This window comes from Styela clava, chromosome 9 (genome assembly GCF_964204865.1).
Source record: "Styela clava chromosome 9, kaStyClav1.hap1.2, whole genome shotgun sequence".
Classification (NCBI taxonomy): Eukaryota; Metazoa; Chordata; class Ascidiacea; order Stolidobranchia; family Styelidae; genus Styela; species Styela clava.
The window spans coordinates 13,286,242-13,314,032 of NC_135258.1; the positions used below are offsets into that span (position 1 = coordinate 13,286,242).

Below are 27,791 nucleotides of genomic sequence, written 5' to 3' on the forward strand. Positions count from 1 at the left end.
TGTTTTGACGACGCATTTTTGCTTTGCCCTGAGGTAGCATTTCTATATATTTCAATTTCAATCTCGCGATGTAGATTTAAACCAAAAGTAGGTCTAAGTTTTAATTCAACACCTCTTATACGGCCGTATCTCGTCAGAGTAATTCATGTAAAATAATACGGTTTTCAGTGAATAATATCCGCATTACCGTACTATGCAAATTAGAAAACGATATTTACCGAAGTAACTCAATGCACGAAAATTTGAAGAAAACTAGTGATATATGTTTTCTTCATTTCTTCAAAACAGCTTTTTTGGGTTAAAGTTATGAAAATGGTGAGTCACAACATTTTGCGAGAAAACGCATTTCCACATTTGCTATATTGGTGGCATCTTTTTATAGATCCAATTCAATGGTCTTTTACGGATTACGTCTTAGCGATCGATGCCCTCATATTTGACTGAATACATACATTATCGACCGACTAAATCAGTAAAGTCGGGTCATTCTGATGTCTGACTGGGGTCGTACCGATGACGAATGCACTCGCGGGACCAGTCTATTTCATTGGCTAATGATTAAAAATCGCATGCTGCCTGCTTGTAAAAAGATGTAGTAAAATTACATGAATTTATATGTAAATCAAGGATCTCCTGAATCGTAAAAAAAATACATTCCTAAAATACATTGGCCACAAATCAGGAACGCCCTTCATTGTTACCTCATTATCGAGTAATAATTTTGACCGCCGTGCTTTGATCAAAGTTACGTTCTATATTATTAGAACTACATTCAAATGATAGTTAAATTCACAACTTTTTTATACCTGTAGTTGATACCATGTCGGATATGTCATGAGACGATGGCACGCGTGTTCGTTGTAAATAACATAGGGAAATGTAAATACTTCCAAAGGTCGTTTACCAACTTGTTTGTACCATGATTTCAACCCTTTGTAGATAGCATAGAATGTTTGCTCTTTGTTAGTTATATCAGCAAATTTTGTAAATTTGATTGATTACCATTTTCACAACACAAAAAGAAATAATATCCGAAACATCACTGACTACATTTTTTATGAAACTGAAATCTGCGATAAATACTCATTGGCGGAATTAGAACGATCAGGAGTAGGGTGTATTTATCGACTGCTCCTTTCTTTCGACCTATCTGTTTGCTGAAACCTTAGGGGCATGGCAGCAGGAATCAAATCGACTATATCGAATGATTCAATTAAATGTCTTGTATCACACTTTCACAGTCCTGACATGTCGATTTTCATATCAAAATTCCCAGATTGTGTTTGGTAAGCCAAAAACGGATAGCTCTCTGTCATTTGCCGAATTTGTAGGACATGTAATTCCCCGCTTGTGGTCTCAGTTTTGGAGGAAACCGCTAAAAAATTTATGAAATTCCCTCATGATTTTTGAATGTCTGCTTGTCAAAATATTAATTACGAAGTGCGTTCAAAAAATAAGTAAAATCCATACTGATTTCCACGTACTTGAGAGACTAAATTTACGAGCTTGGGCTCTATATGCCCCATATTCGATTCGAAATATCGAAATCCATTTTGGAAGTTTAGGGTTGAAATAAACTGTAATGCCCGGAATGTGGATATATTATTAAACTCCAGGGTGACCATTGCGGGAATTTTGCCAATCGGAAGTGGTCGTTTATAAATCACTCCAATGGTCGCAAAACAAAAACAGTGCCTTTTACTTTTTCTTATTTATTACTTTGAAATTTTACCATTTCGAATGCAAAGTTGTTTACAATTCTAACGCATTTCTTCTTGACGTCTGAATTAGAATTAGAAACTGTTATTGCGTTCGTATGCGCAATAAGTCTTGACCTAATAATACTGTCGTGAGTGTTACTTGATGATGAATCACCGTTTCTAAGTTTCGCGTTTCTGTTGTGCACTTTGGTGTTTTCCCTTGTTTTCTTTGTCTTCCGCTTTGCAGTAGACTTGTGAAATACTCGCCTAGTCATAATAATGACTACAAAGGGTTTTTTGATAGGCATTTCACTTTTTGAAAATGCCTTTCTGGTAAAAAAAAATGATATTCCTGAAATAAAAATATTGACGAGGTTTGTCGTTAATCAATTCGTCGTTCCTCGTTTTTTTAGCTAAACGACTCGATTCCGTAAATTTTGAAATTTTCGTCAAATTTTGTCATGTATTGGGCGAGTGTAATAGCTGAATAGCTGTGCCCAATAGCACACTACGGAAAGGAGCCATTACTATGGTTATTGGGACTATACATCTTATCCCTATTTTAACTACCGGTTTATATCCCACTTTTACTCGATTATTTCACCGAGCCCCAAGGCCATTTCATACATAACCAGAAGGACACGTCAGCATTTTTTTTTGTAAATCACCTATTTTGGTTATCTGTATTTTCAAATTTCCACAAATTTAATATTTCCTTGGCTCGAGGGAAGTATCTTAGTATGACGGAAGCCTATTTGCATATTTGGCATAGTTTTGTTAAATCTTGTTTTAAACTGTTGGAGACTCTTTTTGTTTAATAATTTATATATTTCACTAAATTTTAGTTTTCAGTTTTTAACCAGATTTTTAATTACAATTTGAACCTACTGCTTGAGGTGTTTACCCCGTTTTACAAATCGCTCTATACCAATCAAATAACGCTGGGACCATTCATTTTATTCCGCATATTTCAAGTACCACATCCTAATAAATCGATATTCTTTTTACGTCGGTCAATTTTAAATGCAAATTCGCATTGAGAAATTCTATTTTGGCCCGTCCTGTATGTACTGTATATATACTTTGCTTATCCTGCAATTTCAGAGCAATTGCCTCGCGTTTCATCACGGTCACTGGCGAAAGTAACAGACTAATCGAAAACACATGTTGTGATTCATTCAATGCAAATGATTCGTTCAAGAATAGGACAATTTGAGATGAATTGAAACAATTGAAAAAATAATAAGAAAATTAACACGAATCTTGTTTTGGTTGTTGAAGTGTAAAAATCCTGAAATATATCTCAAAAATTATGTCATTTTAATAACTTCATATTGATGTTATTATAACTTCTTCAAACTTGATGTTCGCATAAAATTAGATTGCAGAAATACAGTCAGTTTCCTCGCGCAATGTTTTGTATACCGCCTCTTCGATATGATTATTCCATGAATTGTGGTTATTGCTTGAATCGGATGCGTAGGGACATAATTGACAACAAAAAACGTCCTCCTTGGACTTATTTTCAATTTTTGAGTAAAAATGTCTTCCGTAACCAAATTACGACATTACCAAATAGTTTAAAATAAAATTATTTTGCCAATTTTGTGAGGTACTGTCTTCACTTAGCAACAGCGTTCATCGACATTCTTTTTCACATAAATGCACTGCGAATTTGAAAATTGACCCAAGATAATTGGTGAGCTCGGCCAATCAAAAGTATATGTATATTCTCAAAATAATTAAAAATGTGAATTTCTGCGCTTTTAAGTGGATATTCACTTTCTCAATTTCGCCTTTATTCACCACTTCTTACGTAATTCATAATTTAGTGATAAACAATCTAAATTCAATTCTTGAATTCTTGAGACATGATTTCCATATGACCGCATTCTCACGTAGAACGTAACCTAATAGACCAATGCCACTGCAAAAATAGCGCCTCGAAATTTTCTCCTTACCTATGGGCGTAACTATAATCGATTTCTCCTTTTATCTTCAGAATTTAATATGTCCAAAAATTCGGAAATCACGTGAAACTTCATTGTTAAAAAAATAAGTAAAATTACAGGCATGGCGTGGTAATTATTTTGTGATAATTTGCAGGAATGATCTTTCGCATAGCATGGAGCACCACTCGTACTTAATGTTCAATACAGCTTTGTCCCATCGTTTGAATTTGAATGCTATTTTTTATCACGTTAATTACTAGAAAATATAAGTCGATTTGATCATTTTTGTTCCAAGTGTGAGTGAAGAATTCATAATAATACATTCCCATTCGTATAAGGACAAACAAGTTAAGACTATGTTTGGTAGATTTGCTTTCGTGGTAAATGCGGCAAGACAATTTTGTAATGCTTCATTTGACCCCCGAAAACATGTAAACCCCGGCATCTGGAATTGTAAACAGAACCCACGCACTTTTAAGAAAGTTGTAAAATGAACAGAAAATATGGGTAGAAGTGGATCTAGGATGGTAACTGGGTGAAGGGTTGTGGTTTGCAATAGTTTTACCGTAAGTCTTTTATTCGACGTGTCTTTTGTCGCCACACAGTCACGTGTTATAAATTTTCGTGTCCAATCGGAAAGGTACCGATCGTTTAGCTTTAGCAACCTACCTAGTTTTCAATTAGTTCTTGTGTAGTTGTGAGAGAAATTTGAAATACTGTAATTGCTCTATCAATGTACAGCGCCAACTATGTAATTTCTGATATTTCGATGTTTTCTCAGACACAATATCCAAGCGCGTTTCGGGCCGCAACGCTCTGACGACTTTCAAAGGATGTTTTGCATTCTTTACAAACTTTACCACAGACAGTAAAATAGGTGTCACGTGCTCATCCTTTAAACACAGATGAAATCGTTTTGATGACGTTGCAAAAATTTGAATTCGTTTTCTTATCTAGTCATTTGGTTGGGTTGTCTCCGATCGAGACCTTCGTCCAATGAACAATCTCAGTGGGCCTTCTCTTCAATGGCGTTTAAAATGAGAGACTTATGTGCATATAAGAACGCTATGTCTTGTTAAATTTAGACTCCTCATATATATAATTGTCGTCGTCAGCTATTTACGTGAGACTTCCTAAGTTAGCGAAGTTAATTAACGTAGCCTGCGTACGCGAGCCGTTGGGATTTACGTATTGGCGTCAGCTGCTCTTGTCGCCGTAGGCACGTCGCTTGTCTGGTCAAGCTGTAATTTCCATCATGTTTCTGTGTTTTTTTCACGCTTACCATCCAATAAGAAAATACTCAAGAATTAGGTGTTTTTCAGTTAGCCAAATGCCATTTCATCATTTTCCCTCCGAAAGTGTTCGTATTACATATCCATCAAAACAGAAAAATTAAATATATGTGTATTACATGTCTACACTGAAATTGATAACTGCTTACTTGCAACGAAAATTTTTCAAGTACATTGTTTCATATGGTGTTTGGTATTGTCAGCAGTTTCGTAATAGGAATCACAATTGAGTTATTCTGCCACAGGTATATTATTTTTAATGGTAGTGATGCAAATATCCATAATATTTGGTATTTTAGATATCGGTTTAGTTGTTTTCATTTAAACTTCATTTATCCTGACTTGGTATATTTTGTAACAAAAACATAATTTATGTGAGATTTGATTGAAAATTTTTTACTGAAAACTGAGTAATTTTGATCATTTAAATTCTGAAAACAACTACCTAGTTTCAAATAGGATAGGATAGGATTTACATATTTATCCCGGGGGGAGAGGAAAGTCGATAAGACGGCTCATTCATATGGCGAACCACGGCCTCTCGTCCGGTTACCATTCCAAGTCGGGTATGGGATTAGTTAGTTATACTGTATTGTTTGTTTTCGGAAGCATGGACTTGGTGGTGGAGGAAGCCGTAACCGACCAGCGGTTGCGTGAACCACCCAACGACGGCGAGGAGTCCAGCAATCCTCTCGCACATAACCATCCCTGCATGGGATTCGAACCTGCGAACCCACGCAGAGTAATTAGAGGTGCGGTGGCGAGCGTATTCCTAGCGCTTAACCCGTTGAGCCACACCGCCGCTCTGGTGGTCGTCTCTACTTGCAACAGTTGTACAATATTGTTGTATTGATAGCCTACAACAATGGTTATCTCATTCAGATAATATGCCAATTGTATATAAACTATATAAATCCGCAGGTATGTGGATGCTTTCAATTTGGTTCATCATTAAGAAGAAACTTTGAAAGAGATCCAATATAACATTTCAAATATGGTTCCAATTTTTCCTAAAATCATAAGTTCTTGAGATCCTAATTGAAACAGTTTATCAATATTAATTTTTTTTTCAAAATTGAAGAATTCCCAGGTCAGCGTGACCATTAAATTTTTTTCTTTTAAGTGTCCCGTACAACTTTATTATAAATTACAATATATTATTATTATGTGTTATTTGTCTGTTTATGCTACTTTAATCGGTCTGCACTTTGAGCTGATAAAAATATGTGGAAGGAAGTTACATTGATGAGATCAATATGACACATGCATTGTATCTGTCTACTATTCTTGCAATCATTGAAATCATTCAAACTATACAATAAAATACAAATTTCCTGTTTCATTATTATTATGATGAATACAAATATTGGAAGTTTTCGAAAATAATTGGCCATCTTGATTAAACTGATGATTAAGTCCAAAGGTTATGTGTTTGTTATATAAAGCCTATCCTTGTATTATGATTTAATATAATATTTTTGTCAAATGTTTTTATTCATGATAATTCAGCATTATATCAGTTATTTATATAATTTTTTAGCAAGCAATACTGTGAAACTACTAATAGAACCCAATTAGTGTCATAATAGCTGATATAGAGTTCTTATCAAAAGAATTTATATATTAGTACAGCGGCTCTCAAACTTTTTGTATGTGCAGCATCAAATGATCTGGAGAAAAAACTCATAGCGCACTTACACGAAAAAAATTCTGATTCTAAATAAAATCAATTTTGTGATCATTAATGTATACTTTATGCCTTTTAAAACTTTGTAAACATGTAGGCATAATGAATAAAGGAAAAAGGTCAACCCTTCTTCCACATCTCTGCCCGATTTTTCTACTCATGTTCCCTAAAAGACACTACATAACAGAAAGTAAACAACATAAAAGGTATAAAATTCCGCTGTATTAGTGGATTGAAAACATGCTTAATTTTCTGAATAGCATTGAATGAATAACTAATAATATGATGTTAGTCGGATGAACATTACTTGATGGCAGAAACAATTGCAGACATAATTTTATCTTAATATATTCAAGATACAGTTTATTCAATAGCACTCGTTATACTCAAAATTTGCACAGCATATGAAAAAAAAAGAGGTAAAAATTGCCCTAATAAATGGCTTATATTACCAACATACGTATACACTCCTGGTACCGGGATATATTTATCACATAATTATGTGAAACATGATATGATGCAGACTGTCGCATTAATACGAACAAACAGGCTATGAGAGCTATATTGAAGCATACAGATTCTTCGTGCAAAACAAGCTCACACATGATTTGGTAAAGGAAGTAAGAGATAATTCACTTCCGCTCACAGGAGAAATAAATCACCCAGTTCGGATTAAAACATTAAATGCAGCGACAGCCCAGTTCGGATTAAAACATTAAATGCAGCGACAGCCTCGGAAAAACGTTAAATGCAGCGGCAAAACATTAAATGCTGCGGCAGCCTCAGAAAAACGTTAAATGCAGCGGCAGTTTTCGAAAAACATTAACACAATTTGAAAAATATGTACATTGAGTATGGGTGGTGTATATTGAAAATGTCATTTAAATTGGAATATTACTTGTATACAAAATCAGGTTAAATTGTTGACATTTTTGGTACTGTTAAATATTCACTAACAGACTGTATGTTCATGTTTACCAACTGTAAGACAAACAGTGTCATCTACTACAAGCTTTTAGGTCAAAGAGCACATAAAATCTTTGTATATGACCCACACATATGAAATTATGATCTTTTGATTTATCATTTTGTATAATATAATGTAAGACACCAGCCCTAGGCAATGAAAAAAAAGACAGGAAGTTGTGTAACTATTATTACAATTATCATTTTTGGCATTCTGCAATTTAATCACAATATACACTATTTATGATCAACTATGATAAACACGAATAACTGGTTAACTATTCCTTAAACCAGACATCAAATGGTGATGAGAAGAGAGGTTGTGGCCAACAACATGATTGAGCCATCTCATCACTTGCCTCTCCATAATAAATATGAAAATTCTATTAAAAATGCGCTAAAACTTCACATAACTGCCATAGCGATACAATTTCAATTTCTTCTTTCTTGGGACAAGCATGGCTGTATGATATTTTATTAAGGTTACTAAATATTCAAATTCGGAGTATTTATTGACACAATGGCGCGATCCGATCTTTGGGTCTTTCAGGATATATAATACGATAATATGGAAGGATGGACCATATCCTGTTACTAATTACTAGAAAATTACTAGACATTGCTGGTTTAATACCACAAACTACCAATTAATTAGTCATCAATAGGTATGATTATCCATAGATCTAGGAATACTATTGATTACTGGAAATGTCCATACAAATCTAGTGGGATGCACATTGATAGAATTAATCTAATATTTGATGGCAACTGATGTTATCATTCGATCCCGTTGACTAAATCACAATTTAAAAAAGATTGTGTAGCAGTAATTCGAAAGTATGTTGCTATAAAATACTCGAAGAGGTTTGCACAATTTTATTCTGTAGAGTTTGATATTTCCTTTTTTCGTAATTTCACTGTATCAATGCTAAAGGAAAACAACATTTCAATAAACGGGGCTCTAAAAGTACAGCACTGTGGATAAAATATTATTTTCTATTTTATTATTTTCATTATTATTATATCGGATAAATTATTATTTTTTGAACTTATTTTATGGAAAATTCCCTGTATTTGTTGCCTCTGAAAAGATTTTCTGATTCTTTATATTTACTTTCAATTTATTGGGATTTGAAAAAACTATAATCATGCTGAACTTAATCAAACCTTCGTGCATTACAAATAATAATAATATTTTTTTATATTGCAGGTAAATGGAATGATATTGGACAAGATCCTCTATTTGAAGACAGTCATCTTCCTTTGAGTGGTTATGATCAAATTGCTCCAAATCTAAACAGAATTTCACCGCTTCTCGGAGAATATGGAAGAGAAAGATATTCAAGAAAAGTTTTCGTCGGTGGATTGCCACCAGATATTGATGAAGGTAGTCTTGATTTATTGTTTTTTTTGGTTACTTGAACAATATCCATACAAATCCCTTAAATATCCCTTAAACAATGCCCCACCAATCGTAACACGCCGCACGCACTTATCAGAGCAATCAGGTTGCTTTAGTACGATCACCGTTATGCGTGTATGAGACGAATTTTAATGCTACCTCATAGTTTGGCAATTTTTTGTTTGAGTTTTCGAACTCTGCTTATAAGTGAGGATATACAGTAATTGATGGATATAGTTTCAAAAGCTGTATCACAATAAATTGACTTTTTACTTCATAAATGATTTTATTCCGGTTAGATTGTTATCAAATAATCAAAAAGATCATCAATGATTAAATGTTATCTATCATATATAAGAATTTCACTTGAACCATTAGTCATTTCCTTATCTGTTTTCGACCAAGCAAAGCTCATTTTCCTAATATATTATATAATTTGAATTTTTAAAGGTTACTCTACAATACTCATTACCCATGAGTATTGAATAATATTATTCTAATATGGATAATATCTATATTATCGCTGAATCAAAACCTAATATTTAAAGTGTAAACAAAAAGTGAACTGAAAATTGAAAAACACGCTTTTAACTCAAAGCTCTTTACAGCTTGTCCAGTTCAACTAAACAATATCATAACTAGTAAAAATCCAATTATTATCAGTTAAAATTCCAATTCATTGATAAATTTTATAATTATGATGATCTTGAGTCGTGTAATGTATCAAATGTTAGCATAATTTGTAATATTATTCATTTTCATATGAGGTTTAACAAACATATTTAATTTTTTCAGAGGAAATTCAAGCAAGTTTTCGTCATTTTGGACCTCTCATTGTCGACTGGCCACACAAAGCTGAAAGCAAGTCTTATTTCCCACCTAAAGGTCAGTAGTATAGATAGAGCAGTGAAGATACAGTATGTAGCAATGTTTACTGTTTTTCACAAAATTGGTACCACCACTATCTTATTGCCTCATAAATATAGTCATAAAAAGTTGGACTAAATGACTGCAACATGGTCATCACCTCTGTGGATCAACTATTTAGGACAATTAGCTATTTATGGACTTTGTTTGACTGAATAATATTCAATCTTCTATAGACTATTGGCCTCTGATTGTTACATTGTCATATGCATTTCAATGCAGAATTGGAGGAAATAGTTTTTTTAATGACTTGTTGACATTTCTACGTTACTTAGTTGCGTAACTATGTTACATGCTTAATAACTCTGCCATTTTTGACTCGGTTGTTATCAATTTGTTTTAAATCCACTCCGAAAGGGATTTTTAAATTATGTTCTTAATATGACTGTTCATTTTAATATAATTGGAAATATTCCAGGTCAAAATGGAATAGTAAAGACAATACTCAATAGTAATTTCTAAATTTATGTGGGATTAATACTTTGGTATTGCACTGATTATAATCGAGTAAGCGCCAAGTAATATTATTTGAACAATTTTAAGCCTATTTAGCTCCAACAGGATATTCTTGAGCGCTTGTTTAGAATATATATATACGAAAGTTCTTCCCACGAATAAGCATAGGCATGGTAGCTATTTACGCCAACAAACCCTAAAACAACCAATGGAAATATACATTGTTTTGATTTTATTTCTTGAATTGAATCAAATATTTTTATCGGTCTTCAATTTTTATAAAATCTTTCCCGTATTTTATCATTTCTTCGCTTGGGAATTCGTAATTCAATGAGTCAAGTTATAAAAACGTCATTCACACAGGAAGTGAATGTATGGTTACGAGTTTCCGCGCGCTCATGACAGTTTTAATGAATCAAACTAAATAACAAACTGCAGTCTGAATTCCTTGTTATATCACTCAGCCTTACTGCAATTTGAATCGCACGACTCAATAATAATTCATTGCATGCAGGCTGCAAATATGCAGCAATTCATATATTTACAATGAATTATTTATTCTTTATGATTAAATAAGTCCTCTCAAGTTGTACTGTTCAAAAGAATTTATTTCAATTCATCTTTCAAAGTCACATTCTCAATGCCAGTTCATTGTGTAATACCATATCGTTAACACAGGTAATGATAATCAACTTAAATCAGACATATACTTTACATTTCCAGGAAAACATATCCACTATCTACATCAGGGGTCCTCAAACTTATGGTTTCATTAAGCCTGTGAAAAGGTTGACTATTATTTATGAAGCCTCGCAATAAATTTATAAAAATTTAAACGAAAAAGCACATTGTAACTCCCCTTCTGTTTAATTTTAATTCCCAATTTGAAACTAATTTATTTAGAAAATACACTTGACAAACATGTCGAAATGTGGTAACAAGGCGGTAATAGATAATATCATGTTTGAACAGCGCTTGAAAGCAATGCAAAAATGTTTTTTAAAGTATAGAAATCGAGTCTCTTTTACTGCTGAGCGGGTTCGCTTTGAAATTATCTTGAAAAAAATTGATAATATTAGTCATATTTGTGATATTATCTCTGCCCATGTATAGTTATGAATTTTAAATTTGTGGGCAAAGTTGTGATAACAGGGATAGTTTGTATCATAATATGTTTACTTTTCCTATGTTTGCATACTCGATCCTCTTCAAATTACTATAAATGTAATGGAAATTGATAATCTCTAATGTTTGATTAACCATCATCTTATCTGAAACACTAACACAAATGGTATATTCTCAAGTATTCTTTTCCTAGTAATAACTCGTAATGGTAATTTTCCATATGGAGGCTAAATGAACTGTATTCATAACCATGCGGTGGCAGGAATTCTAATTAGAATTGATACTTGATGACAGCAATTTCAATCATCTGGTCTTTTTGAAATAATAAGTTCCCAAACGGTGAAGATACGGTGAAATTCCGTCGTAACTATTTTTTCCCTCCATATAACTTTAAATAAACCTTTGCTGTTTTCTAAAAGTACTGTTGTTTTATAGTCTAGTTCAGTGGTTCCTGAACTTTTCAGAGTTGGGACCCACTATTTATTACCACAGCTTATGGCGACCCACTTGACTTTTTATGACATAACACAGAACACAGCAATGGCTAATCATCGCAAAACTACCGTGTTTCCCTGAAAATAAGACCTGGCCTGAAAATAAGACCTAATTTGAATTTTAAAAATGATTATAAATAAACCCTACCCTTAAAATAAATTTAAAATGTGCGGGAGAGGAAAAGTTAATGACCTGAGGTAGGGTGAAGTTCACACCACTATTCAAGATTGTGTGAAGTCACAATCACAATTATGACATTTGTCACTTGATTTTTGTATCGGAAATACGAATAAAAACAATAGATGTCTGTTTTTATATATTGTTTAATAAAAAATTTAGTGATTCTCTACAATGTAATTTTATTTTTTATAAATGAACACAAAAGACCTCTTTCAAAAAAAAAAACATAGTGTTATTCTTCAAAAGAAAATAAATCTAAATCCTGTTTAAATTTCGGGGAAACACGATAAGTGCTGTACAGTGTACAAAACTGCTATGCGTAAAAAAGCCACGTGGTCATTCTTTGTGTAGCAAATTCTCGTTCCTTTGAGAATATCGTAAAATAGAAACTTTGACAGATTAGAATTTGAATTCAATTTAATTTTTGTTTTTTTGAAGATTTACGTATTTGAGTCGCCACCGATCCTAATGACCAGTATAATTAATCAAAGCTTTCTACATCTTTTCATGACCAACTAAGATTCCTTTTGCGACCCACCAATGGGTCGCGACCCATAGTTTGGGAACCGCTGGTCTAATTTATAGAAATACTGTTTTTCTTCTAAAATCTTGCCATTTTTAAGTTAAATTAGGGTCAGTCTCAAATTCTGTAAAGTAAAGTAAAATTAAATCCTGAATGCATTGCTATTTTATTGCCCATGCTTTGATGACACTACACAATTTTCCTCTAGAACAACAATTTAGACAACTGGTTTATACAAAAATGTGTCATATGTTTTTGTATTCTGAAAAATGTTTGCTGGAATAGTTATAAAGCCTGGCAATATTAATTATTAAAAATACGAAAAACATATGCATATACGTATGATTTGTGTTCGTTCAAAATATCAAGACTATTTTTGTTCATAACAAGTTCTCTATAACATTATTTTATCACAATCCACCAGGGAGAAAATAACTTCAGGGTGTAGACAGAACATGTCAGTCAAATGGAATTTTTGGCAAATTTTGAAACATTCGAAATGTAATTGATATAATCTTTCTCTAAAAAAATATTTCCTATTTATTACTGAAAATATTTCAATGCACCATCGTTAAATCATAGATAATATTTGCTACTGCGGCCATATTCATACTCGATATGGGTACAAAATTTAGCAAACTTAAAATGTTTATACAATGCTCTTGACCAGTATTCACATGTTGGTCAATGTGTTTTAGACCGTCGGTAATGAGACTCGTTCAAATAATCCTTCAGTTAGTAGTTTTTGGCTTTGTGGATTTAGCCAAAAGCTTCTCAAGTATTATCAAACAACTTGTTAGTGGTTCTTGTCGGTTTTACACATGTCATCTCTGAAACTTTATTTAAGTTTGTACAAATTTTTCAAGCGTTTTTAAATAGCCTATACTTGAGTCCTTGTATTATAGCGTGTGAATTGACAGCTTTGTCTCTTGGTGGCAACATATATGGAGGGGTTTTTGATGGTTATAGCTGTATTAAGACCTGCCAATATTCACAAAAAAGTACACTGAAAATTGCTCTTACAGCTAGTTTAGTTCAACTCAACAATGTCATAAGCTAAAAATGACTATACCAAATGCTTTTTACTATTCAGGGAATCAATTACATTGTCGAAACATATTAACCTTTTGATGAATGTGTCCAATGTCCCAATAGAATACCAAAATGGTCGTTGTTTTGGTTGTAGTTTTTAAATTCTCTTTTACATTCAAAGAAATTATATTTTTTGATGTACTTCATTATCTGGATGCTCATTCTAATGGTCAGGCTTTTGTAAATGGAATAATTTGAATATATTTATCAAATTTTTGACACACAGCATAACTAATTTGTATTGTATCCAAAAATATTTATTTTGTTTTGACATTTTTTGGTGTTATTTAACATGTGTGTGGCCAAGTATTTACTTGATTTTCTAGCATAAACTTGATCATTTCTTCATATTGTATTCTTGAATTTTACTTTAATTTTCAGGGTATGCTTTCCTTCTTTTCCAAAGTGAAATATCAGTTCAGAATTTGATAAATTGCTGCATCAAGGACGAGGATAAATTATACTTGTGTGTTTCAAGTCCAACCATAAAGGAAAAACCTGTGAGTTATAATATATGGTATAATTACAAATCGGGGATGTGACTGAAACAAATTTAAAGTTTTTTTACTCATGTTGATTGTGACATTGTCAAGATTCGAGGCAATCTACAGCCTATATAGGTTAATATCCATAAATTATAGTAAATTGGCTGTATGATTATTATTGGAAAATATCTGTTAACAGATTCCTCGAAACCAATGTGAAAACAAAACATGTTTTCATCTTTCTCATTTTTCATGTACACCCTACAGCGAGAGACTGTTCTCTCTTTCCTCGTCGTACGCGTCTAGACAGTTAATTCTATTTTTTGCGCAAAATTTCAGTCATGTTTCTAATCTTGTTTCACGAACGCACATTGCAGAGTATTGTCGAAATCCCATTGCGAAATGACGAACATCAATTATGCATGCGAAAGCACAGCTGTTCACATCCTGCATGCATTATTTCTGAATCCTAGAAAAGCCGCAACATTTTGAAAATTAGAATTTTTTGCCCTATTTTTGAGGGGAAAATGCCAAAAACATGACGGTAAAAACAACCTTTCAGGTTTATTTAAAATTTTCATTTATAATTCTTGTTCAAGGTCATGTGTTTACATCATTTTGAATCCATGGTATTGCAAATTTAATATCATTAAATTCCGGATTATAATTGAGTAATATTTAAAAAAAAATATTGCAAGTCTGAAGTCTCATTTCTCCGAATTCATCTTAAACTCTATTTGTGACAAAAGTAAAAGTTGGCATAAAGCATGAATAATTTCCTCGAAGGCAATTTTGAATTTTTTTTTTTCTGTTTTAATGTCAGTGAATTTGTATACAGTATACTGACTTCTAGGATTTATATATACTGTATCAAGAGTCAAAGCGACAACAGCGAATGCCCAACATGTCCTTCTTATGTGGATTATTTAGTTCTGGTATCCTATTTTATACTATACTGTCGAATCAATCAGTATAATAATTCATTCATTAAAATTTTTCACAAAAGATAACAATCTATTCCTAAAAGTAAAGTTCGATATATTTTTAACATTTTTCAATATTTTGTATCCATCTTTTTTGGGCACGCGCCATACATGTTTGAATTGACTGGTATCATAACTGACTATTTTTCTTTTTTAAGGTGCAAATTCGTCCATGGAATCTTGCTGATAGTGATTTTGTGTTGGATGGTTCCCAACCTTTGGATCCAAGAAAAACTATTTTTGTTGGTGGAGTTCCTCGTCCCTTACGAGCAGGTAAAACGTTGTTATCTACCCCATTTGATACTCAACATATCGATGTGAACATTTTTATTGAGATATAGCATTTTTGATTAGCCGAAATCTGTTGGTTTAATTTTTTTCAACTTTTTTTAATAACCAAACTTTTCAATATACTGTAGCATTGAAAAAGTTGTAAGTGTGTTGCTTTTTTTGAAATACGTACCATTAATCCTATATTGATGCAACTGGTTTTTCAACGAACCTTATATTTAGTATGGCGTAACATGTCTAATTTTTAAATGCTGTAAAAATAACTAATGTTATGCCCTTTCACGATGGGCACAAACCTAGCCTTTTTAAATTATTGTCTTTGTCCAAATTATGTTATACCTCATCTCTATTATTAAACAAAATTGATTGCTGTAATTATGTATTTTTACGCATAAACACAACTTTAAAAACAACGTGTCATTCAAATTTTAACAAACATTTTTCACAGTTGAGCTTGCCATGATTATGGATCGTTTGTATGGTGGAGTATGTTACGCTGGTATTGATGTCGATCCTGAATTAAAATATCCCAAAGGAGCCGGTCGTGTTGCTTTTTCAAACCAACAAAGCTATATTGCTGCGATAAGTGCAAGATTTGTTCAGCTGCAACATGGTGATATTGACAAGAGAGTAAGTGTTGTGTTAACCATTTTTTTTTAAGAACAGCCCCTTTTCATTTTCAACTTTGATATCCAGTGATAGTTGAAACAGATATACATAGTTTTTAGTCATATTGTGAGACTTCAATGACTCTATATATATAAATTTTACAAAAGTATTCGTTCTGGACATCCCTGGCCTAATCTTAGATGCTAATATACTTACTTAGGCTCGCATTTTAATAGATTAGTTGATAAATTTTAATAGATTAGTTCATGAATCAGTCGATCTCGAATAGTGTACTAAATATTGAACACAATGTTGTGAGGCCTCTCATGGAAAAACACATTTGCTAAGCTTTGTTCGGCATTTTGTTGTTTGTAATATTACTTAGTCACCATTACTTTTCTATTTTTAGGTTGAAGTGAAACCGTATGTTCTCGATGACCAGTTATGCGATGAATGTCAGGGTGCAAGATGTGGTGGGAAATTTGCTCCTTTCTTTTGCGCCAATGTCACTTGCCTTCAGGTAAAATATAAATTTTTGTTTTCTGCAATTTCACTTTTACATTGCTTTATTTTATTAATTCGTGGTTGCACTTCTGCTGTACTTTTCAACCCATTGTCAGAGATGAGTAAAGAATAATTTGTTTTTGTCTTTGTGCGATAAATGCATTACGTAATTTCTTCAGAATGCCAGTATGTGATCAATTTTTATCGGATTATCGAAGCTACTTCCATCTGGGAATTACGTAGCATGCTTTCTTCTATAAATTGATTATATCGACTGACCTCACTCTTCCTATGTCATTCTTTATTAGTTTATGCAAATACTGAAAAATTGATGAAAATGTTGTGGAATTATAGGAAAAAGGATTTTCTAGTCTTGCTTTCATGACTTGAATTAATCTTAGAGCGGATTCATTGAATTTTATTTCGATTGTAGATAAGTTGTCAATTCTAAGCTACAATTTTTTTTTAAGAATGAACATATGTTCTATGTATATGAAATACTTTGGAATTTGGCAGCCAACTTCATTTTTTATACAAAATTTTCTATCTCTCCATGTAACACATGCCCTATATACGGAGTTGTTCTTAACTACCATCCAAACTATAACGTTGAATAGGCCATAAAATAAGCAATATCTTTGGGGATTGCTAAACGAAATTTGTCAGGAGCTGATAGATATAGCTTTATGTATTTCAGTTCTCAACTTAATCAATCCTTCGCATTCAAAAATTGATTTCATTTTCTCATTTTCTTACAACAGTACTACTGCGAACAGTGCTGGGCCAATATTCATTCAAGACCTGGACGAGAATTTCACAAACCACTTGTCAAAGAAGGAGCTGATCGTTCACCCAGGTCGATCTTCCGCTGGTAATCGGGGTTAGAATTCGACACGACTTATTTTGCCGTAAATTGTTCATGGATTCAGAGAGAAAAAAATGTTTGATTTCATACAATATGTTTCCTAAATTTTCTGTTCCGTTCATTGCTGCTATAACATAAAATATTTATTTTTTAATCTAAAATTTCTAATGAATAACTTACCATGTATGAACTGTAGATAAATTGTGCCATCAAGGCACTTTCTATATATGAGACATACCTGATTGAGTGACATTTTATGTTTTCATTATTGATTGGTCCATCTTACATGAAATGTAATTGCGTTGTAAAAGATGATTTCCATATTATGAAATGAGTAGTATATCATGACCCTCCCACTATTCTCCTTGCTCACATGCATCCCATTGTGACATCACAATATGAATGAAGAATTGGGATATAGTGATGTTGCCCTTGCAATGGATACAAGATTTTCATTTACCCTCATGAAATATATATTGTGAATTGTAAATGACAGCGCTCTCTATCTTCACACTGTGATTTTTGTTACGGGATCACGTTGATCCGCCATGTTCACTGCTTTTTCGAAAATCCGCAACCCATTTTTACCCAACTTGGCATTTTTATCCTGCCAATCTTTTGTACAATTAATATCCCGCTGTGTAAACTGGCTGAAATCAACCAAAGCGTTTTTCTACCTTCATACATACAGATAATTTACAGTTTTTATTTAAAAAAAAACATGCGAAAATAATCGCAAAAAGTGCGTTGTTACAGACAGTTTTCATCTAGTCTTTTTTGTAACAAAAAAAAAACATTTTTATATTTTTGTGTCGCTAAAATTCTATTCTAAAATATTGCGGTGTGATCAGCTTTTTGCAATTTTGTACAAGGGTTAAATAAGTGGGCTTTTGTATTCTCTTGTAGTAAAGCTTTTGGTAATTCCCTGTTTGTACGAGGCATTTTGTTATTACCATACATTGTGTTGCGTATTTATATCCTAATACTCTCTAATCTATATGCTTCCGTGATGTTAAATTTTCCGTTTCACTCCCCTCAGTTCGTCTGTCCTATAGTTTGACAGCGTTTTGAATCGAAAAACTTCGCATGAAGTTTCTACTTGTGTTGATTTTAGTTTTCTGATGGAACAATTCATTAAAAATATGTAATAAGAAGAAATTGATCATTTGAAAATTGATGATATGATTTCATATTCAGGCTTAATAAAATGAGTTATTCAATTTTTAGAATTAATATTGAATGATATTGTTCTGAAAACAGGACTTTATAATTTGAGAAAATAATTAAATTTGACGCTTAGTTATATAACGTCTGAATTTATTTGAAACGCAAAATTATTATTATTATTAAAAAAAATTTTCTGGAGGCCATCCCATGTCTTAATTTATGCTACCTAAATTAAAGTGGTGATAATGTTATGTTCCGATAGAATTATGATTTGTTCCGTCGAAAGAATGATAGATTAATTTAATAGCATTTCAAAAAGATTTTGTTTTTAGCGATTTGACAGTAAATTTTGGAATAAATATTTTATCCTTTGGTGTTTTTTTTAATTATGAAGGTAATGTTTCATACCACGCTTTGGAGAGACGTTTTCAGCTACCATATACTTGTCATATTCATAATTGATTTTTTGTTGTTCTTAGTTTTGAATCTTTTTTACATCTACAGCCACTTTTTTATTTTAATCAAAAAAAAATACATAGTGCATGAAGATGAGTTTGTGTTTTATAGATATTTATTTTTGCATATCAAAAAAAGTAATTTTTTTTATTTATTCAGAAAAAAAAATTCGCTCTTTTTATTTACTCCTACTACTATATACTACTATCTTCTTAAGTTAATATGTTGTCTTGGCAACAAGACCTTTTTTATAACACGCTTATGCAGATGTCTTGTAATGTGGATGGTGTCATCGTGATTTTTACATAATTTCTTGTGTTTTTCATTTGATACATAGCAGCTATTTACCAATATAGGGAGCTTATTTAATCATTTTTAAAGGCTATTTAGATTTCATGTCATTTCTGTCGTAGAAATTTTTTATTTTTGCTACGTAAAATAATCATTATAGAATTTCAAATTGGCGGTGACCTCTTGGTTAGGATTCCCATATCAAATAATTTTATATCTGGATTGATTTATTGCGGAAACTGTTCAAACCAAATTCTTTGCATATACCAAAGTTGCTAGGTTTTGATATTGATAGTTAGGTCTCTTTGTTTGGGTCTGAAGGTTTTGGATATGTAGCTGGTTGTGTGACATTATTTATCTGGGTGTTGTTGTTTTTTTTGGTAGCTATATTAATTTTCAATAGTTTAATTATAAAATATTAATAATATTACAATGACTTGCAATATTAAATTTGATATTTTCAGTAGAGATATTAAAACTGCCATTTATCACTTATCCCAGTATATTTCAAATGCTCTCCCATGCTGCAATTAACGACAAAATATAATATTAATCATATGATGCAATGAATATATTATAAAATAATCATATGATAAACTGCAGTCCAATATTTCTCACAATGCTTCGATAACGATGATATAATTGAAGGTCTTTAGTTTGATTTTCGCCACTAATTTTGCTCATGTGCCGTGCAATTATTTTTGTCTATCTACTTGCGTTTTTTCGCTTGTCATCGATTCTTGCTTTCGTATTTCTATTTTTCTAATGCCTTTTCTGGGTATTTGTGTAATAGTAGTGTGGTGTGTTTTTCTGCTTATTTTATATTTTTTTCAAATAAATTAACTTTTCATTTGAGTAGATAAAATAAGTCTGCACTTTCAAACGGTGAAAGCCATTTATAACCTAAATATTGATTTATTTTCCCAACCACAGATTTTCATACATTCATTAGTTTTCTCATTAAGCACTGTTATTATTTCACTTTCGCTCGAGTCATTGGTAAAAATAAACTGTCATCTTTTCGTCTCGCTTTATTTACTCCATGACATTTAAAATTTCCGGATGAAAATATAATATTGAGTATCCAAAGCTTTCATACCACATTGTCAGTTGTCAGTAACGACTTTACATGCTATAATTATAAATTGATTTCTTCGTATCATAGATCAAAAGTATTTATACTATTGTGTTGAAGCTTTGCTGGACAATAGACACTGCTATTGTAAAGCTGATTCTAAATTTGCATAAATTCAAATGCATTCATATCTTTCCCCCATTAAAATCTTTTGGCGATGTTCTGATGTCTATAACACAATATCTTCTTAACCGATGATTATTTGTAACCATTTTTGTGTGAAATTTCATAACTTTCCAGAGAATCCTAATTGAACGCATGTTAATATTTTTGTCCTGCTTGATTTAGATTGAATGATATGATATTTTACAATCAAGATTTTGTTCCGTGCAATATGTGTACATAGAACACAAGAATTTGTCATTTCAATTTATTTTGTACTATGTAATCGGCACTCATAATATGCAGGTTTTTTCAGTGCTCATTGCTACTTCTATTACTATATAACCGAAGATATCTTTACTTAATCATTAGATTAAAATACCCAAAGCTTCATAGCCAAAGTCCAAAAAATAAGGAGAGAAAGTAGACATTGTTTATTTTTCATAAATATATGAACTTAGAATCTAGTACCATGTGGTTAAAATATTTTGTCTTGGAGATTAGTTCGGTTATTATCTAAAAGATTTTGATTGCTTCTCCATTTTTGAAAGTAGACTCACACATGTAAACAGTGAACCCTTGATGAAATTTTTATTTATAATGGTGACTTATCTCTAAAATCATAATTTTTAATTTAATTTTTGTGTGGTAATCTAATGGTTTCTCCCATTTTTAATTCTATCTCAAGATATGATATTTTTAGTTTTTGAATGATGTTTCTCTCCACAAACCACAGTCAGACAGATCATTTATTTGTTTTTATTTCATATAAAATTCATTTTTTAGAAAAACACCTTTTTACTAACGCATCCGAGAAGAATTAATAATCCGTCTTGCCAAGCTCTCGGACGTCGTATTTTCAACGCTGTAAATTTCCATTTGGAAACATTTTTTTGAGTACCCTTTTGTATACAGCCATACTAACGCGTGATTTTTTCGTGTTCTTTCCCCATTTTTTTGATCACTAATATCAGCCGTCGCATGATATTTTTATTCATACTTTTAGTTTTGCAAACATTTTCCAATAGATTTTGTGCATGATTTTTTTCTCCGTTTTTGGACTTTTTTTTTTATAAAATCAATAAAAAAAAATATAAACACTTCAGATCGTCGTGAGAAGGAAAAAATATGGTTTTGGAATTCTTTTGTAATTGTTTATGTAGTTTGTTATTATTATTATTACATTTATTATTAATATAGGTTACAAGTGCTATCATGGATATATTTTTTGTAATAATTGTGATGGATATTATCATTATTATCAAAAAATTGGAATTGAATGGATAGATGGGTAGGTGTAGAATGATTATTGATTGTGGATAGGAAATGCCAGTGAACAGTTTTGTGATTCCAACATAAATCGATAATTGCAATCAGTTCTCATAGCTAATAGTTTCACGTTTATGTGGAGATGCTGCATTAATATTGTCATTTTTACATCAATGGTTTGATTGATATGTTTTAATATATGATATTGGATTGGTGACTTTTCACATTTCAACCATAAACTGTTGGATGTTATATATATTTTGCAATTTGGATTTTTCCATCATGGATTCTCGGAAGATAATAATGCCGGAAAAAGACAATCTATGGCTAAAGTAGTTATTGTGAATGTGTAAGCCAAGGCCCCTCATTAGTTCATTGCTCTTTCTGTCTTTTATGAAAATATATTGACATAACGGATTTTATTTTACATTTACGGTTGATTTGTGAAAGTAACAAAAAAGTAAATTGCTTTTCGTGTTTGATCTTGCATCCTAGTATCCAGTATGAACTTTTATGGTCTTCATTGGGATTCTATGAATTAACATTACAAAATCATTATTGTATGATATTAGTGGAGATAGATTTGTGTATTGGAAGAAATAATAAACATTGCTTTCCAAATAAATTTTGTTTGCTGAGATTTGGTGGGGTTTTAGTTAGAAATCTGGGAATCTCAAGCCAAACTCTGTGGGTATGGGTATGGCAATGTGTTGTAAATGGTTTCAAACTGTTGACTTTTACACTAGTTCAACTATTATTTGGTTCTCAGCCTAAACTATTCGACCTAGCTATTGCAGTTAAAATATATAACATTGATGTTAGTTAGGTAATATAGCAAACTATTTTTTTTTTGTGGAGCAGTATTGTGATGTGCGCTGAGATTATTCAAATAAAAGGTGTAATGTCAAATTGTCCTTCAACCAGAAACTTACTTGGCGTCATCTGGCTAAAAAAATGATATTTATGGAAGCAATATAATGAACAGTGAGAATAATATGTGTTAGACTTATTTATTTTGTATTCCTTTTTCATATTTAATGGTGTGATTAGCCCAGAATACTAATCTGTTGAAATTAACTATTTATTGTTGAGATGTAAATACTCTACAACAGGGGTATGCAACAGCCGACCCGCGTGCCACCTCTGATTTCTCCCAATCGAAGCTAAAATCCTAATTCGACAGTTTACAAATACACATTGTTTTTATTGCTTTTGTCGCTGGATGCTCTGATTACTGTGAGGCTGAGCGATAGCCGCATGCTCTTGTCTTTCCGGTGGTGCTCTGGTTGTCACCAGAGTCTCTGATGTCTGAAGTTCATTATATGGCCCATTAGCAAAAAATTGTTGCACACCCGTGCCCTACATGATCATTTTTTATTACCCTCGCACTTGCTTCATGTCCCAGCAATATCTTCTGAAAACTTGAATATTCAATTAACAGAAATTCTTCGGTGCTACAGTTTTATTAAAATGAATTTAACTGAAATACATTACTGAACAATTCAAATAGATAATAAAGATAGATGGAATACTTTTGAAAAAAAGAATAAAGTAAAATCAGATACAGAAAAAGGTGTTTAAAACAGTACATGAAATATATATTTTTGCCTTTCCAGCTTAAATAAAAATTGAGTTACATCTTTGAAGGAAGCAAATTTTATATGGTGAACAAATAAAATGGAAAAAGTCTAGGCCTAAGGCAAGGTATCCCAAAAATCTTATAGAGAGCAGTTGAAAAAAGACTCTGAAATGTTACATTAACTTATCACTGTGGTATTGAGATCATTTCAGTTTATCTAATTGGTTGGATAAGAGGTAGATATTGGCAATGTTCATAACATTGGAACCAGGATAATTAAAACGCATCGTTTTTAAATTTGTCCTGCTTGTTTATGTCTGGGGCGGCTAACCTCGTTTCGACCGAGATCGACAATGCATTCACACACAAAAATGAACGAGTATTAACAATTTAACAACAAGTATTAATCAACATCAAAATGGATGCTATGACGTTACTACTACTGTTGGGAACACAATTTATAGCACTCCAGGATAGAAAAAATCTTTGTGATGATGAAGAAATTAAGGGCAAAATGAATTATAGATTTCAGAATTATTCGTCACTTAAAAAATCTCACTCAGTCTTTTCGTTTTTAAATGTTGACAAAGACAAACTTGAATTTGTTGCGTTTTAATGTGCCTCATCAGACTTGTCTCAAATCATATCGTTTTTTTTTTGGCAACACAGAAGTCGCAGCGAGAATTATAGTGAAGACAAATATTTTAGCATGTTGTTAATAAAGTTGTATCCAAATCAGGTGCAATCATTCACTCCACATGTGGCAATTGATCAATCGATGTGTTGGCCACCCCTGGTTTTGGTTATGAGATTATTATTCTACTAAGTGTTGGTTTGGGAGAAATTTCTTACACTTCTCTTAAACATCACAAACAGCGTTTAAATATTCTCCGAAGATAGAAAAATCACATTCTAGCAGCGATAGGTATTTAGCCTGGGTAACAACAATAAATTGTGAGAAACATGGGTACATTAGACTACTTAGAAACATAGATTACATGCAATGCTCTAAATACTAGAAAGGGGATAATCTCACAAATGCACTTACTTTGAGTCACATTGATCAAGATATTTTCCAAAATCTAAGATTCAAAAACAAAGTTATCTAACTAACAATCCATTGTAATATGCTAATAGGTTTAAAGAAAAACAAAGTATGGATCAAAAAATCACAATGCAATTCGCAACAGTATGGACTACTGTGATGACTTGAATTCTTACTTACTAAAATATCCTCTGACAAATGTGTCTCATTTTGGTTACTCAAAATTTAACTGATGAAGAAGACTATGTGAAGAAACTCAAGCAGAGATATGTTTTTGATGGGGTATATTACCAGATGATTTTCGTTTAACAATGTCCAATGGATTTATACAAACATTCGAAGAAGGAGACATCCAGGAATTTGTGTAACAAACTGATGATGACGGTTCTGTTTGATCAAGTACCGAACCAAAACCTTTAACAGGAGTGTTTCTTGTAACAGCATGGGCATCTGTCTCACTCTTGTATCTTTTCTGTAAATGCCTTCCTCCGGTATCTGGAATAGCAGTTTGTGCGTGGCGATTTCCAAAAACAGGAGTAGTTACTCTACTGTTCAAGCATTGTTGTGCTTTTGTTATTTCATCATAATCTGATAGTTCTAGTTCATCGAGTCGTCCGAGTGATTTCATAACGTGACAATGTTGGCTCGGAAATCGCTTCTTTAACAAATTTTCTTCTAATTTAGTGGGACTTGGTGCTTTATCCGGCTTCTTGGTTTTCCCAGATTTGATTAAAATGTACCTGAAATATTGGGTTATAATAATGAATATATAAGACAAGGATAGGGTTTACATATTTATCCCGGGCAAGAGGAAGGCCGATAAGATGGCTCAATTGTATGGCGAACCCAAGCCTCTTGTCCGGTTACCAGTCTATGTCGAGTATGTGATTGGTTAGCCAGTTATTTGTTTTCGGAAGCATGGACATAAAATTATACCAAGTAAATATTGGGTTTGAATTCAAAAATTGAAAAACCATATACCTTGTTTTTCCAGGTATAGATGTACTTGATCTTGGTCTCTCTGTTGCCAGTCTTTGAAAAGATGAACATGAGCTTTTGGTTCTTAGAGTAGTATTGCTATTGAAAGATGTTGGGGGAAGATAATTATTGGGCGGAGTTGATATTTTTGTACATTTTGGAAGAAAACTTGATCTATCATGGGTATTTGCATTGGATTGATCTCTGATCGAAAATCTGAAATAAAAAAGATTTTACACATACAGAAAGAAATGAAAGAAAGAGATTGGTCTTACAAGACATACATATATGTTCAGTGCCTCAAAATGATAAAAAATTACTCAAATACTCAGGAAAACAAGTTCTTAAAAAGTGTGACAATTGTACATTCAATGAAAGATTCAATTTCCTTTTTTTTCAAGAGGGTAGATATTAGACTCATTCCTATCTGTGTGGCAAGCAATGGCATCTTCCTGTATTAACAAGTATTTAACCGCTTTCCATTTGATTTCTTTGTTCCTAGTCGATATCATCAAGACAGCTACAGAAAAGACCTCAAAACGAGGAATATATTATCTTGTCAACATCCAACCAATACAAATTCTGGGAGCAATTTCAATAATGTTTACTAACCTAATGTGACAATCAACCGAGTTGCAACAATTACATATATACATTCACTTATGTATTACGGTAAGTTGAAACTATGGAGTAAGTTGGGTACTCCCATAGGGTGTGTACCAGGTTAGGGTTAGGCCATAATTTTATTCCGATTTTCATTGTTTTAGTTCTATTACGAGTTCGGGGACTGTCTGTGTTAGCCAAGTGAATATACCCCCTGCCCATAGGCTTCCGTCCCTTTACACCAGGAATCGGCAAACTACGGCCCCCGGGCCAGATCCGTCTCGCGCAACAATATAATCAGGCCCACGAGGCTTCACTGAATTATATTAACAAAACAACTGTATTGACAATTATATTCTTTATGTAAAAGAATTTGTTTTGAGACACTAAATTATATTATAACCTAACAAGTATATAATTCACAATCACTCGTTTATAGAGCCTATGAATTGATTATAATTAAACAAATGGCAATAGAACGTAAAAAAGTTGATGCCGAGTGCAAATGGTTTAATGGCGCAGAAAATATTCAAATGATCAGTCTTCGCGCGCTTCTTGAAATTTAACTGAAATCTGTGTGAAAAAATGTGATTCATTGGCCATTCCCTCGGTTCTTAACTTTCTAAAAATATGTGCCGCCCACCAATGACTTGCAACCTTTAGCGTTGGCTCGCGAATGACAAAAGTTTGGCGACTCTTGCTTTACACAACTTGATGTAAAGTAGGCGTTTTACCTAAAATGTCGATCTCTTTCTGACCACCTATCGCTCGAATCTTTGTGTATCGATGCCTCACTCATAGGTCGTTTATACAAATGATAATCATGGTTTTCCATGTGATTGGAAGGTGTTTCTTTACCCTGCATTAGGTTACTGTTCAGAATATAGTTTGCAAGTAAGTCAGGATCTTCGTACCATGGTTCGTTGTATTTTTGAAGTAAATCCTAAACAAAAATTAAATACAGTAATAAGTGCAAATATGGCATGGTAAAATATGCATCTGACCATAATAACAGTAGACAGTATGCCTATCGCATATCAATTAAAAAAACTAAGAATCGAGTAATACCGGTTGAGAAGCAAGTAGACGAAACTGTCTTTCTTGTTCAAGAAAAATTCTTTTATTCATTGCGGCTTCTTGTCTTTGTTCCTTTTGAAGTTTTAATAAAAGATATCTTTCCAACATACGATCCTAAAACAAATTATTGCTCAATTGGTGATGGTTTTTAAAATAATGACATCACAATTAACAGATCTTGAGATCGAATCTTGGTCTCGTTGTGATAATGAAGAAATGAACATAGTTTTGAATTCTGTTCATCAACACTGAAAATATATTTCTATTGATTACTTTTTTATGTTCAATATTTACAAATTGAACTACAATTGTTATCTCAAACTAGAGTGCAAGGTGATGGAAAAAAATAAAAAATGACTGGTACTACCTAAATTAAATTTTGCGCAATCAACCACTCTGGGAATCAAGTCTAACATTACAGAAGAAAAGTACTGGTATATTGTTTGATAACTATTTCAACTTGAGCTATCAAGCATTGGTTTTGAATACCTCAAGTTTTTTTTATCATACAATGCTTAATTCCACCTTTTGCTCTGGTCAAGGCTCTGTTCAAGT

The 27,791-nt window shown here is 32.4% G+C and overlaps 2 protein-coding genes across 3 annotated transcripts in view; one reads left to right on the forward strand and one right to left on the reverse strand.

The window, feature by feature from the left end:
- The window catches only part of LOC120339468 (cytoplasmic polyadenylation element-binding protein 1-like), a 45,133-nt gene extending 22,554 nt beyond the window's left edge, over positions 1-22,579 (forward strand). The window contains exons 5-11 of the mRNA XM_039407600.2: positions 8,808-8,984; positions 9,795-9,884; positions 14,179-14,297; positions 15,424-15,538; positions 16,005-16,186; positions 16,575-16,685; positions 17,431-22,579. Of these exons, the coding sequence (XP_039263534.2) occupies positions 8,808-8,984; positions 9,795-9,884; positions 14,179-14,297; positions 15,424-15,538; positions 16,005-16,186; positions 16,575-16,685; positions 17,431-17,544 (908 nt within the window). The 3' untranslated portion in view covers positions 17,545-22,579. The remainder of the gene's footprint in view (positions 1-8,807; positions 8,985-9,794; positions 9,885-14,178; positions 14,298-15,423; positions 15,539-16,004; positions 16,187-16,574; positions 16,686-17,430) is intronic.
- An 820-nt stretch (positions 22,580-23,399) lies between these two features.
- LOC120338981 (uncharacterized) overlaps positions 23,400-27,791 on the reverse strand; it is a 51,290-nt gene continuing 46,898 nt past the window's right edge. For both annotated transcript variants that reach the window (XM_078115913.1, XM_078115912.1), the window contains exons 30-33: positions 27,228-27,350; positions 26,894-27,102; positions 25,560-25,772; positions 23,400-25,318 (exon numbers count right to left, since the gene is read on the reverse strand). In XM_078115913.1, coding sequence (XP_077972039.1) covers positions 24,835-25,318; positions 25,560-25,772; positions 26,894-27,102; positions 27,228-27,350 — 1,029 coding nt within the window. In that variant the 3' untranslated portion in view covers positions 23,400-24,834. The remainder of the gene's footprint in view (positions 25,319-25,559; positions 25,773-26,893; positions 27,103-27,227; positions 27,351-27,791) is intronic.